This window comes from Balaenoptera musculus, chromosome X (assembly GCF_009873245.2).
Source record: "Balaenoptera musculus isolate JJ_BM4_2016_0621 chromosome X, mBalMus1.pri.v3, whole genome shotgun sequence".
Classification (NCBI taxonomy): domain Eukaryota; kingdom Metazoa; phylum Chordata; class Mammalia; order Artiodactyla; family Balaenopteridae; genus Balaenoptera; species Balaenoptera musculus.
Window position 1 is genome coordinate 39,270,621 of NC_045806.1, and position 13,754 is coordinate 39,284,374.

Genomic DNA, 13,754 nt, shown 5'->3' on the forward strand with positions numbered 1-13,754 from the left:
TTGGGCATTTACATGTTCAGAAGATAAAGTCTGTTCCTGTTATCCACATCTCTGTCTTTGCATTAGCATTTTCAGTGGAAAAAGGTTATAGTCACTATATAGACTGCTACCTACATCAGTTCCTTAAGGGAAATTCCTATTTGTTCCAGACTTGACCTCAGTAGGCAGGGAATCAATGTTTGAAATACAGTAAGAAACTGCTAGATACAGTTTGATTGCATAGTGCATCCTCACTACCCTCTTATTTTCACATATGTGGTTAGTCTTTAAAGTGTTCGTTATTTTTAATCTGACTTTTTGTTGGGTTCATCTTTGTGGTCGATGCTATACATCAGAAGGTGGTTACAATACTTGGGCTTCTTTTTTGTTTAAAAATTGTAATTGCAACATTCAGTGGCTGAGTCAATTTCAGCTCCCTTAGTCATGCCTCACTTTTTTTTTTCTATTTTAAAATAAAGGCAGCTACAGCTTTCTTTGTTTTATTTACTTTCCCATTTGCTTTTTTTCTTTTAATTGTTACAGAATTGTAGAAATGACAGAAGCAGAATTCTGCTAATCAATCAAACCCTTTTTTCTAGCCTCATTTCTCAATGTCCAGAATGTTGTAGAAGCTTAAATTTTTGTGTCACGTTTAACTAGCATGAGATGCTCCTTTATGGTACAGTTTTAATACTCGGTCCATATCCTTAAAATACTTGGTCCAATTCCTTAAAATATTAATTAGTGCTATACAATACATCCATCTCCTGCTCTGGCAAACATTTTATGTATTTGGAGTCATATTTTGTTTAAATTCTAAAGTTGAAGAGTGGTAGATACACAGTTCAGCATGAAAACTTAATTATTTATGTGGAAATTGTAACTGAATGTTTTATCTTGGCATTGGTTTAATGATAATATTTGAATTGTTTCTTTACTAGTCCCAGCCAAGTATTTTCTACTCCCGTGGAGTTTATAAATTAATACCAATTTTATACCTAAATTTAAGAGGTTAGATGTCATGTCTATCTTTAAATGTACAGGGCACTCCTACTTTGTGGAGAGATATATTGAAAGCTGGTAATGAGTAGAATATTCATTTATTTAACCTTTAACCTTAAATGTTAGTTGAACTTCAAATTCTTATCTGAAATTTTAATACATTAAGAGTATTTGATAGTTTAATGTAATTAGTTTTGAACTTGTAATAATTGGGTGAGGTAGGTTAGTTACTCTGGAATGATTTGAAAGCTCGCTGATTTTCTGAGTTAGGTAGAAACTTTAGGAAATTGGAAATAGCTTTCTTTTTCTTTCTTACACTAAAAGAATTGCAGTTTGGGAATAATTCTACCATATTTTAATAATCTATAATTTAACAAACATGATACCTTCATTAAAGAAAAAGAAACACCAAATACTAGTAAGTAATAATAATATAGAATGTCAGATAATGGATAGCAACTATATGCCTCATTTTAAAAATTGGTATAATTAGCTGTAAAATTTAGTAGGTTGGAGTCTTGCTGAATTTTGCCAAGGAGTTACACGGAAAATTCTTTCCAACATTTGAGAAAAGAAAGGAAAAGGTCTTTTCAGGTTTGAGAATTGTCACTAAGATATTCTGGTTATAGTTACTGAGATGAGACATAGAAAGAGAGATATATTCTATTTTTACTATTACCTAGACCTTTTTTGGTCAAGTTATTGTTTCAACATTTAATGGAAAGACTCTGATGGTGGAAGGTGGTGGAGAGGAAATTGGAGTTTGTGTTTGTTCTTCAGGTAAAGAAAATATATTGGAAAATTACCAGCGAAATAAGGAAATATCAATAATTCGTGTGTTGTAGTATCTTTTCTATTACTTTTCTTCAGTGGGAGATATAGGAATCAAGCTAAGTAATTACTAAAATGAATAATTGTTCTCAGTTTTTTCCTGGTGGATCCAAATCTCATGGATTTGTGCAACTACCCAGTAATTTAATTAGGACTTAATTCAGGATTTTTTTTCTGTTTTCTAAATAAATGCACAGCTGATTTATTCTCCCTTCTTCTTTTTTTAAGGAATCTAGGTAAAAATGGCTTATCTAACAGTAGCATTTTATTGGATAAATGTCCGCCTCCAAGACCACCATCTTCACCATACCCTCCCTTGCCAAAGGACAAGTTGAATCCACCTACACCTAGTATTTATGTGAGTCTGAATTGACTGACTAGAAGTAAATCAAACCAGTGTTTGCACCTACCTGTCTTTCATAAGATCTTGCTTTAAATCAATATGGATGCCCTTTAGGAAACATTAGAATTATTGGCAGCAGCTTGGATGTTTCGGGGAAAAAAGTGATGTATTCAAAAAGATTTTGTAATAGCATTTAAAACATGCCTTCTCAGCTATTAACTGCGATTACATTATAGTAGTGAGAAATACTTTTTACTGCACCCAATTTTGAGCAGATTTAGGCAAAAACTACCTAAAAGTGTAACTTCTTTTTGAGTAAGCTATGTTTTAAATCTGCATTCTACTAGTTGTAAGGACCTTAACATTCATTCTGTTTTATACATCTACCAAAAAAAAAAATATTTACCTTCAAAAAAATGTGTTCGAGAACATAAAATGTGATAATAAATATGTCATTAAAAAGCTTAATAGATTATTTAAAACTGGGGATTAGTTTTACTTAATGGACATTTAGACATGTGGTATAGGAAGTTGATAAGAGTTCAATCAAAGCAACTCTTAATTACATTTCTCCGAAATAGGTCCTCCTACACCATTTCCTTCCATCTTCCCTCTTCTACCCCAAATGAAGAAATTTTAAACTATTGAGTGTTTTTGGAGATTTGACCCTGTTTTCACCCTCTAGGAGCCAACTGTTATCATATTAATCCTTTAGTATGTAAGGGAAGCACTGGGATACACGTGTAATAAAACTTTTATACTGAGGTCTGAGGGGGGGGAAATGCAAAATTATTATTTATCTTTCACGGGTTGTCTTCTTCAGCCTGCTTTCATTTTGGTAATATTTTAAATGCTGATTTTTTTTTCCTCTCTTTTGTGATAAGAGAAAAACCACATAACATAAAATTTATCTTCACCATTTTTAAGTGTACAGTTCCATAGTGTTAAGTATATTCTAATTGTTTCAAAACAGCTCTCCAGAACATTTTCATCTGGCAAATCTGAAATTCTATACACATTAAAAAACAACTCCCTCTTCCCCTGGTCTCCCCAGCCCCTGGTAACCACCACTTTACTTTCTGTTTCTATGAATTTGACTACTTTAGATACCTCATATAAGTGAAATTATACACAATTTTTCTTTTTGTAACTGGTTTATTTTCACTTAAAGTGTCTTCAAGATTCATCCACATTGTAGCATGTGATAGGACTTTCTTCTGTATCTCTCCCACGTATTTTGTTCAAGATATAATGGACAAGAGAAATGTATGTGGTTACTAATTACAATTAGAATCAAAAGACATAGTGATAAAATGCTATAAAACATAAAATAGGAATAACGACAGATAGGATGTATTATTTATTTAAGTTGCAGTAAATAATGAATATAAATTTGGCATAATATTTTCTAAAAGGTCTGCTTTATGGAGATCTAACAATACGTTTTAATTTTACAGTTGGAAAATAAACGTGATGCTTTCTTTCCTCCATTACACCAATTTTGTACAAATCCAAACAACCCTGTTACAGTAATACGTGGCCTTGCTGGAGCTCTTAAGTTGGGTAAGCTTTAAATAAGAAAAAGGAAAAGTGTATATATTTCCTTTACTGTCTGTTAACTTCTAAAGCACTGGTAGAAACTTTTTTCTATTCTTTTGTAGTTTTTCACATTTTCATTTTAATATGTGTGTGAGAGAGAGAGTACTTATTACTTCTTTAATCCATAACGTGAAGATACGATGATAATGGTTAAATTAACTGGTGGTGTTTTAATTTAGCTTTTATTTTCATCCAATTATATAATTATAATTATGATTTAGGTTGACTAATAGAAGAAATTTTTAAGATAAAATATAGGGAAAATTTGATATTACTAATTAAGTACTGTAGCCCCCTAAGTGGTTCCTGTCACCTGCAGAGATTGAATAAACAAGTGAATCTTTAGCCCCTGGCCCCTTGATTATTCTCCCTCTGTTGATGGCATGACGATTAGGTCCAGGGCTTCAGCGTATGGTTGTACAAATCTGGCACAAAGCTCAGGGTGTGCAGAGGCCCTGGTTAGTTTTTAGGGGGATTGGATAGAACACCATGAAACATTTTCCTTTTTTTTCTTTTAAAAAAAAAAAAAACACTTTAAAAATATTATTCCACTAGCTCTCTATTTTACATTTGGTAGTGTATATATGAGGGTGGGAGGGAGACGCAAGAGGAAGGGGATATGGGGATATATGTATGCATATTGGTGATTCACTTTGTTATACAGCAGAAAGTAACACTGTAAAGCAATTATACTCCAATAAAGACGTTAAAAAAATAAAATATTATTCCAAATATAATTTTTATTTATTAACTACATTTATTTATTTATGAAGACCTGGGACTTTTCTCTACCAAAACTTTGGTAGAAGCTAACAATGAACACATGGTGGAAGTGAGGACACAGTTGTTGCAGCCAGCAGATGAAAACTGGGATCCCACTGGAACGAAGAAAATCTGGCACTGTGAAAGTAATCGATCTCATACTACAATTGCTAAATATGCACAGTACCAGGCCTCCTCTTTCCAGGAATCATTGAGAGTAAGTATTTATTTCCTGAAGATTATTTTATTTTGGAGATCGTTTGTTTTATTATTTTATAGTTTACTTTGAAAGGGCACTTTACTTTTGTAAACATCTCATTTTATGTTATATAAAATAGTTTATTATTATTATTTTTATAACATACTTTATAAGTGCTATCCGGTTTACTCTTACTACTAAGTCTAAGCAAACCTATGGGTTGATAAATATTGTTACTGTCTAGTGAGATGTCTCCCTCATTTCTGGGATATTTCTGTTTAGAGAAGGGTTTCTTAACCTTGGCGTTATTCACATTTTGGGTTGGGTAATTCTTTGTTGTGGGAAACTGTCCTGTGTATTGTAGAATATTTAGTAGCATCCCTGGCCTCTCCCTACTAGATGTCCATAGCACACCCCTTAACCCCTATCCCAGTTATGACAATCAAAAATGTGTCCAGACATGCCAAATGTCCCCTGCAGGGCAAAATTATCCCTGATTGGGAACCACTGATATTAGAGGATAAACTAAATCTTAAGTTTGCTTTATGCTTGCAGAGTCCCTTGTCTTATTCCTTCCCATTAAATCTACCAGGTTAGTATTATCTGATACATAACTCCCCCAGGAAGCATTACCCATCTCGGTTTGAAAGAGAAAACTCCAGGAGAGGCATAAATTATTTCAAAATATACAGAAAATAAAAGAATAAAACTTTGAAAAATAATCAGGATTATTATTAAAAGGCTCATAGGACTTTCAGCAATGAGGCATTATTAAAATCCTTTAGCAATGAAATGAGAACTTTGAATTCTCCTACGAAGTGAACATAAAACATCCATAAAAGTGAGTTTATTAAATGTATTACTCAAACACTTATCTGTACTAAGTTGTTCTGTACATATCCCACAGCTGAAATTTAATATGTGCCTGCAAGTCTTTAATTTGTAGTTCATTAGATTTGCTTATCTCTGTTTAAAATTTTGCCCCGAGTTCACATTTTCAATCAAGGCAACATTTGTACCTGCTAATCGTATATTTGTGTTCCTTTCTTACTACCACTCCCCATATCCTGTAGAGAAATTCATTTAATAAAAACTATCCTGCAACTTTCACGACTTGCAGTGAATTTGTTGTCCATATAAATCTCTCTGGTTCAAACTTTTGAGATACTTCAACTCTGTGGTAGTATTACGGTCAGAAAAGGATAGATAGTAAGCAGGATTCAGAGATCATCAAAGGAGTATTTGGAAGAAGACGATGAGAGACACAGTACTTAAATGGAAAGGGATCCATAATCAAAGAAACAGTGATTTCTTGTGTGCCTTGGAGGTATGGACCATTATGTGCGGAAAATTTGACAAATGTTTAAAAAACATATACATTTAGAAGGAGGGAGGCCAAAATGTCACTAAGTATAGTTAACTCAGAAATCGTAGGACAGTATTAAGAGATGCCATGTCTGTGACACAGAAATCATAAATAATAGTAATATTTTCATTGAAGAGCACCTATATTTATCCAACACTTAATTTACTTAATAATGTTGTAAATGTTTATCATTCATTGTGGGGGAAAAAAAGATTTAACCCAGGAAGAACTTCTTCCATTTGTCTGTAATAAAGAATAGAGGACATCTTACCCTCCCCCCTTCTCTATGTATTCCATACATATATAGCTACATACACACGCACGCACGTCTGTTAGTTTAGGAAATTTATAATCAAGATTGACACTTCTTAGGCCTCTCAACTTTCCTTAAATTTCCTCTCTTGAAAATGGGCCGAGAATGAGAAGCTCTAGTTTTTCCCCTTATAGAAGAATATTAATAAGGAAGAACTCAGGATAACTTTGTGGCCGATGGAGGAGGTTGGATACCATGCCAGTGAGCTTTGACTTTTCTTGGCTTTCTATTTAATGTGGTCTTTGAAGAAATTTTCATGTGAAAGAGGTCTGTAGATAACACCACTGATCTATATGTAAACTTTTCAATTGTATGATGGAAAGGATATCTGGTTGTAGAATACATACTAAGCTGGATTGCTTTTTGCTTAACCTATAGGAAGAAAATGAGAAAAGAAGTCACCATAAAGACCACTCAGATAATGAATCTACGTCTTCAGATAAGTAAGTTGTTTGTAATGTCCACTTAGTATTTCTGTTTAAAAGGCATGTTTCTAATATTATCTCTCTTTTTAAGTTCTGGGAGGAGAAGGAAAGGACCCTTTAAAACCATAAAGTTTGGGACCAACATTGACCTGTCTGATGACAAAAAGTAAGTCTTCATAGTAGTGTTTCTGTGAACTGATGCAAAGAGGTTTCCTATTAGCAAGACTGAGAATTGTCTACAACTTCCTCTTCTGTTTTGTTCCTTGTCATTTTTCTAAGTTGATATACAAGTTTTAGCCAAATTATTTTTGCTAGGTTTTGTGATTATTTTCTTTGACTTAAAACTCTTGTATAAATTTTCCTCAAGACCCTTCTATATGTAGTTATACAATCATAAAATTATATTTATAATTATATAAAATATATTTATAAAATAGAATTATACAACAATTATAAAAATAGGGAAGTCAGTTTTTTTCTTTTATTTACTTAATTTTTATGCTTCTTTTTGTTAGGAAGTTTTCTTTGCCAAATTTAAAAATTTAAGCATTCCACGGTTTCCTATGCAAAAGTAAAATATTTATAGATTTGATTGTTTTTCTGATTGGAACACAAGGTTTTTGAAGAAATGGTTAACTTCTACAAATATTTATAGCAGGGTTTCAATCTTGATCTGATATTTTATTGCAGGTGGAAGTTGCAGCTACATGAGCTGACTAAACTTCCTGCTTTTGTGCGTGTCGTATCAGCAGGAAATCTTCTAAGCCACGTTGGTCATACCATACTGGGTATGAACACAGTTCAGCTATACATGAAAGTTCCAGGAAGTAGAACACCAGGTAACTTTTATGAACTAACATATTGACACACAAATTGATCAAAATGCGAAACATGAAAAAGAGAACTGGATTCTTTCCATTTATGATGAATGAAACTGAAAGGCTTATTTCTATTACAAGATTTGACTCTTTAACTGAGCTCAGATTATTAAGATTTTTCCACTTGGTAGTATCTTTTTTGAAATATAATATCCCTGAAACAATAGCAATGTAATCTGGAAACACGGTCATTGGAGCACTCCTGGGAAAATAAGTCCCTGTGACTTAAAGACTATTTTTGATCCCATCTACTGCAGTGTGACAGTTTTTTCTAAACTTACTTTTACCACAATCACAATAAGAAATATATTTTATATTATGACTTAGTGCACATGTATGTATACAAAAACAGTTTCATAGAACAATACATTTTCTAATCTATTCCATTCTATTTCATTTTAAAAAGGTGTAGGTTGCAATCGTCTTATTGGGTTGCAATGTACAGTTTATAGCGACACTTGATGTGGAGACATTACTAGACTCACCATAGTATCTAGTCCAGACTTTACCACTAACTAGGCTTGTCACTTTGGCAAGTCACATTTCTTCTCTGGGTCTTTTTTTTTTTTTTTCTCCATTTGTAAAATGAAGTTACATTGGTTTTAGACTTAAAATTCTGTCCGATACTAATGTATCATCTTTTTTGTGCTCCCTTTAATTGACATGAAATTTCACAGGGTGATGTTCAAAATATTTAACAATTAGGATGGGTGTTGGTAATAACGAGTTCAGTTGTACCAGTGCCTACAGGCAGCATATCACCCTCATGTGCTTGTTTGCTACTTGAAGTAGCCATGGTTTGAAGACCAGATTGCTTCCTTCTTTATTACCTGCTTATTTAATTGTAGCTAAAAAATTGTTTCAGAATAGGCCTGTGCTTGCGTCTGGGTAACGTACATCAGTGGTTCCCAGTTCTGGCTGCTCATTAGAATCTTCTGGTAAAGTTTTAAAAAATATATAGTTGACTAATATCTGGAGATTGGGATCCAGGCATCCATATTTAAAAAAAAAAAAAAAAATAGTTCTCCAGAGGATTCTAATGTACAGCCAGGATTAGGCTGTAGTTTTTGTCCTCAGGCCATTGGAAGCCTAATTTTGTGATATTTTATCCATAATTGGATAAAGTGGAAACAGTTCTGGAATAAATGGCAGAAGACCTATCTACTCCCCGCTTTGTCATTTAGATTCCAATGTAAATGCTAAGCAAGTTATTCGAACTCTCTAGAGTTCATTTTTCTTATGCATGTAGTATTGGACTGGTTCTATTAAGATTCATTTCAACCGAAATTTTCTCTCATCAATTTGAATTATTTTATGCAAATAGTATTATCCCCACATCAAAGAATGCAGTTTTTCATTACAGATCAAGGGGAAAGCAAACTTGATAGATCACTTTGTCACTTGTGTCTAGACTGTTGGGGTTTTTTTGGTTGGTTTATATACAGGGTATTAGTTTTTCAGAAGTGTCCTATGGAACGTTAAAGAATTCTCTAAAGAATTCCCTTAGGGTAGTGCTGTCCAATAGAAATATAATGCAAGTCACATATATGACTTAAAATTTTATAGTAACATTAATGTAAAAAGAAATAGGTGAAATTAATTTTAACCCAGATATATCTAAATATTATCATTTTAACGTGTAATCAGTATAAAAATTATTGGGACTTCCCTCCCTTTTTATATTGTCTTTGAAATCCAGTATGTACTTTGCAGTTGCTGCACATCTCAGTTCACATTACCATATTTCAGGTGGTTACTGTATTAGACAACTTGGTATTAGAAGAAATGTTAATTAGTTCTGTTCAGTTTTTAAAAATTATTTTGAGTACTTTTTCATGGGGCAAACACTTCGTTCCTGGAGTTACCTAGATAGGTATGTTACCTGCTTTAATGGACTTTATGATCAGTCTATGTTCTAAACTAGAGATGCTCTCAGGCTCTATCCTGAAAGGTTTTTAGTAAGATGATGGGGTCCCAACATCTCTAATTTTAATTAGAGGTAAATTTTATTTAGAGTCCATGCCATGGACAATTCCAGCCATCTACCTGTGGTAAGAGACAGTTGTAAGTATTAAGAGTACTGTCTTCACATTATACTGTGATGCATAGAAGAGTCAGGGTGTGGTGTGCACAGACGGTATGGCAAGAGCAACTACATTTTTCTTTATTGAGGTAAAAGTCACATAACAAAAGTAACCCCTTTGAAGTGTGCAGTTCAGTCACATTTAGTACATTCACTGTGCCGTGTAGCCATCACCTCTGTAGTTCCAAGACATTTTCATCAGCCCAAAAGGAAACCCCATACCCATTAAGTAGTCATCCCATTTCCGCCCTTCCTCTCAGCCCATCGCAACCCCTAGTCTGCTTTCTGGCTGTATAGAGTTACCTGTTCTGGATGTTTCATATGAATGGAATCATACAGTATGTTGCCTTTTGTGTCTGGCTTCTTTCACTTAGCATGTTTTTGAGGTTCATCCATATTGTATCAATGGTTCATTTCTTCTTATGGCCGAATAATATTCCATCGTATGGATATAGAACATTTTTTATCCATTCATCACTTGAGGAGCATTTGGGATGCTTCCACTTTTTAGCTGTTGTGACTACAGTGTTTCTATAAACATTCATGTACAGGATTTTGTTTGAATGCCTGTTTCCACTTCTTTTGGTTATATACCTAGAATTAGAATTGCTGGGTCATATAGCAATTCTGTGTTTAACTTTTTGAGGACTTCCAAACTGCTTTCTACAGCAGCTGCAGCATTTTACATTCCTGACAGCAATGTGCAAAGGTTCCAATTTTTCCACATCCTCACCTGCATTGATTTTTTTTCTTACTATGGTTGACCTAGCGGATATGACATGTTTTTTCATTATGGTTTTGATTTTCATGTGCTTGTTGTCCATTTGTATATCTACTCTGGGGGAAATGACTGTCAAGTTCTTTCTTCATTTTTTAATTGAGTTGTTTGTCCTTTTGTTGTTGAGTTGCAAGAGTTCTTATATATTCTGGATATTAATTCTTTATCAGATACATGATTTGCAGTATTTGCTCCCATTTTGTAGGTTATCATTTCACTCTCTTGATTGTGTCCTTTGATGCACTAAAGTTTTAAATTTTGATGAAGTTCAATCTATTCATTTTTCCTTTGGTTGCTTATGCTTTCGGTGTCATATCTAAGAAACCATTGCCAAATCCAGAGTTGTAAAGATTTGCCTCTATGTTTTCTTCTTAGATTTTTATAGTTCTAGCTCTTATATTTAGATCTTTGATTCATTTTGAGTTAGATTTTTGGGTATGGTATGAGCTAAGGGTCCAACAGTATTCTTTTACATATAGCTATCCTGTTGTCCCAGCACCATTTGTTGGAAAGACTATTTTTTCCTCTGTTAAATGATCTTGACACCCTTGCTGAAAATCAGTTGACCATAGATGTATGGGTTTATTTCTGGAATCTTGATGTTGTTCCACTGATCTATATCTCTGTCTTTATGCCAATACCACACAGGTTTGATTACCCTACCTTTGAGGTAAGTTTCAAAATTGGAGTGTGAGTCTTCACCTTACGTAGTTATCTTTACTGTGGTCCTTTATCTCTTCATAGGGCTTTCTGTTACTGTCTTATATTCTTTCATTTCAACCTGAAAAACTCTAGCATTTCTTACAGAGCAGATTGACTAGATTCTCTTTTATTTTTGAAGAATAGTTTTGCCAGATTCTTGGTTAATTTTTTTTTCCTTTCAGCAATTTAAATGTGTTAAGCCATTGCTTTCTGGCCTCCATGGTTTCTGATATGAAACCAGCTATTTTATTGATGATCCGTGTATGTGACAGTCACTTCTCCTTTTCTTCTTTCTAGATTTTCTTTGCCTTTCTACAGCTTGATTATTAATGTGTCTTAGTGTGGATCTTTTTGAGTTTATCTTTCCTAGAGTTCCTTGAGCTTCTTGGATATGTAGATTCATGTCGTTTGTCAAATTTGGGAAGTTTTTGACCATCATTTCTTCAAATATTCTTACTGCCCTTTTCTCTTCTTCTTCTGGGACTCCCACAATGCATGTGTTAGCATATTTGATGGTGTCGCACAGGTCTCTTAGGGTCTGTGAATTTTTTTTCATTGTTTGCTTTCTTCTCCCCAGAATGTATAGTTTCATTTGACCTATCTATAAGTTTGCTGATTCTTTCTTTAGCCTGTTCACATCTGCTGTTGAGAAGCCCACTAGTGAATTCATTTCATTTACTATATTTTCCAGCTTCAACTTTTATTTCCTTCCTTATTATGATTTCTGTCTCTTCACTGATAATCTGTTTGTTGAGACATCATTCTCCTTGTTTCCTTTTGGTTTTTTGTTTTTTTTTTTTCCAACTTATTTTTTTGGCTGCGTTGGGTCTCCATTGCTGTGTGCGGGCTTTCTCTAGTTGTGGTGAGTGGGGGCTACTCTTTGTTGTGGTGTGTGGGCTTCTCATTGCGGTGGCTTCTCTTGCTGCAGAGCACGGGCTCTAGGCACGCGGGCTTCAGTAGTTGTGATGCATGGGCTTAGTTGCTCCGCGGCATGTGGGATCTTCCCGGACCAGAGCTCAATCCCGTGTCCCCTGCATTGGCAGGCGGATTCTTAACCACTGCACCACCAGGGAAGTCCCTCCTTTTGTTCTTTTACATGGTTTTCTTTAGCTCTTTAAGCATATTTTAAGATAGTTGATATAAAGTGTTTGCCTAGTAAGTCCAGTGTCTGTGCCTTTTCAGGAATAGCTTTTGTTAATTTCTTTCTTTTTTTTTCCTTTTCTTTCGGTGACTGAACAATACTTTCTTGTTTCTTTACATGCCTCGTGATTTTTTGTTGAAAACTGACTTCGAGTATTTGAGTATATTCTCTGTAGGATGTAGTCTCTGAAGTCTTTGTACATTTAGCATAGTGCTCTACTAGTGTTTTGACATTTTGAATATTACGATGCAGCAGTTACAGAAATCAGATTCTCCTCTCTTTCTAAGATTTGTTGTTGTTGCTTGTTGTGGGCCATAGTCATCTATTCGTTTAGTGACTTTCCACACTTTTTTTTTCTGTTATACATATACGTATATCCACTCTTTTTTAGATTGTTTTCTCATATAGGCCATTACAGAGCATTGAGTAGAGTTATACAGTAGTTACTAGTTATCCTTGTTAGTTATCTATTTTATATATAGTATTCACACTATTTTTGCAAAGACTGTATTCCTTGTCGTGTGTGGGCACTGAAGTCTCCTTTCTATTAATTATCTCAGCAGTGATATGACAGGGATTTCTTTAAATGCCTGGTGGCCAAAAAAGGAAAGAAGAGTGGGGAAAAAGAAAAAAGAATTCTCTAGGTCTTTGCAGATTGCCTCCATTTTTTAAAAAAATTTATTTATTTATTTTACTTTGGCTGTGCCAGGTCTTCATTGCGGCACACGGGATCTTTTAGTTGCGGCATGCAGCTTCATAGTTGTGGCACACGGGCTTCTTAGTTGCGGCATGCGAACTCTTAGTTGCAGCATATGCATGTGGGATCTAGTTCCTGGACCAGGGATTGAACCTGGGGCCCCTGCATTGGGAGTGCAGAGTCTTACCCACTGGACCAGGGAAGTCCCGATTGCCTCCATTTTGAGTCACTTCTTCTACACTTAGCCATGCTGCTTACAACTCTACTTTAGCTTTTACTTCCTTGCTTGCACTGAGCCTAAAGGTCAGCGAGAGGTTAGTTTATGGTCTTCTTAGGTTTTTTTCTGAGCATACCTCTTGCCCTGCGTATGCGTTTGGCTTCTAAATTCTACAGTATACACAGGAACTTTTCAAAGCCTTTATTCCCCTAAAATCTCACTCCCCAGCTTTTCCTTCCAAGCCTTTGGCATGTCTGTTGTTTGCCCCAACTGGTTATTTTGTTTGTTTTGTTTTTGGTTTTGTCCTTGGTGGTATCAGCTTGTTCTTTAGTCTTACAGTGTTTTGGGGGGGCTCCTCCTCCATTGAAATGCTTGCCCTGATAGAGTACTGAGGTAGGTGAAACAAAGAGAAATCCCTTCTGTCAGTCTTTTGGGGAAA

At 34.6% G+C, this 13,754-nt stretch overlaps 1 protein-coding gene across 4 annotated transcripts in view; it reads left to right on the plus strand.

The window, feature by feature from the left end:
* Nucleotides 1-13,754, plus strand: part of KDM6A (lysine demethylase 6A) — a 207,496-nt gene that overhangs the window by 169,071 nt on the left and 24,671 nt on the right. For all 4 annotated transcript variants that reach the window (XM_036840297.1, XM_036840299.1, XM_036840298.1 and 1 more), the window contains 6 exons: nt 2,041-2,170; nt 3,613-3,718; nt 4,528-4,733; nt 6,773-6,837; nt 6,911-6,985; nt 7,510-7,658. In XM_036840297.1, the coding sequence (XP_036696192.1) occupies nt 2,041-2,170; nt 3,613-3,718; nt 4,528-4,733; nt 6,773-6,837; nt 6,911-6,985; nt 7,510-7,658 (731 nt within the window). The remainder of the gene's footprint in view (nt 1-2,040; nt 2,171-3,612; nt 3,719-4,527; nt 4,734-6,772; nt 6,838-6,910; nt 6,986-7,509; nt 7,659-13,754) is intronic.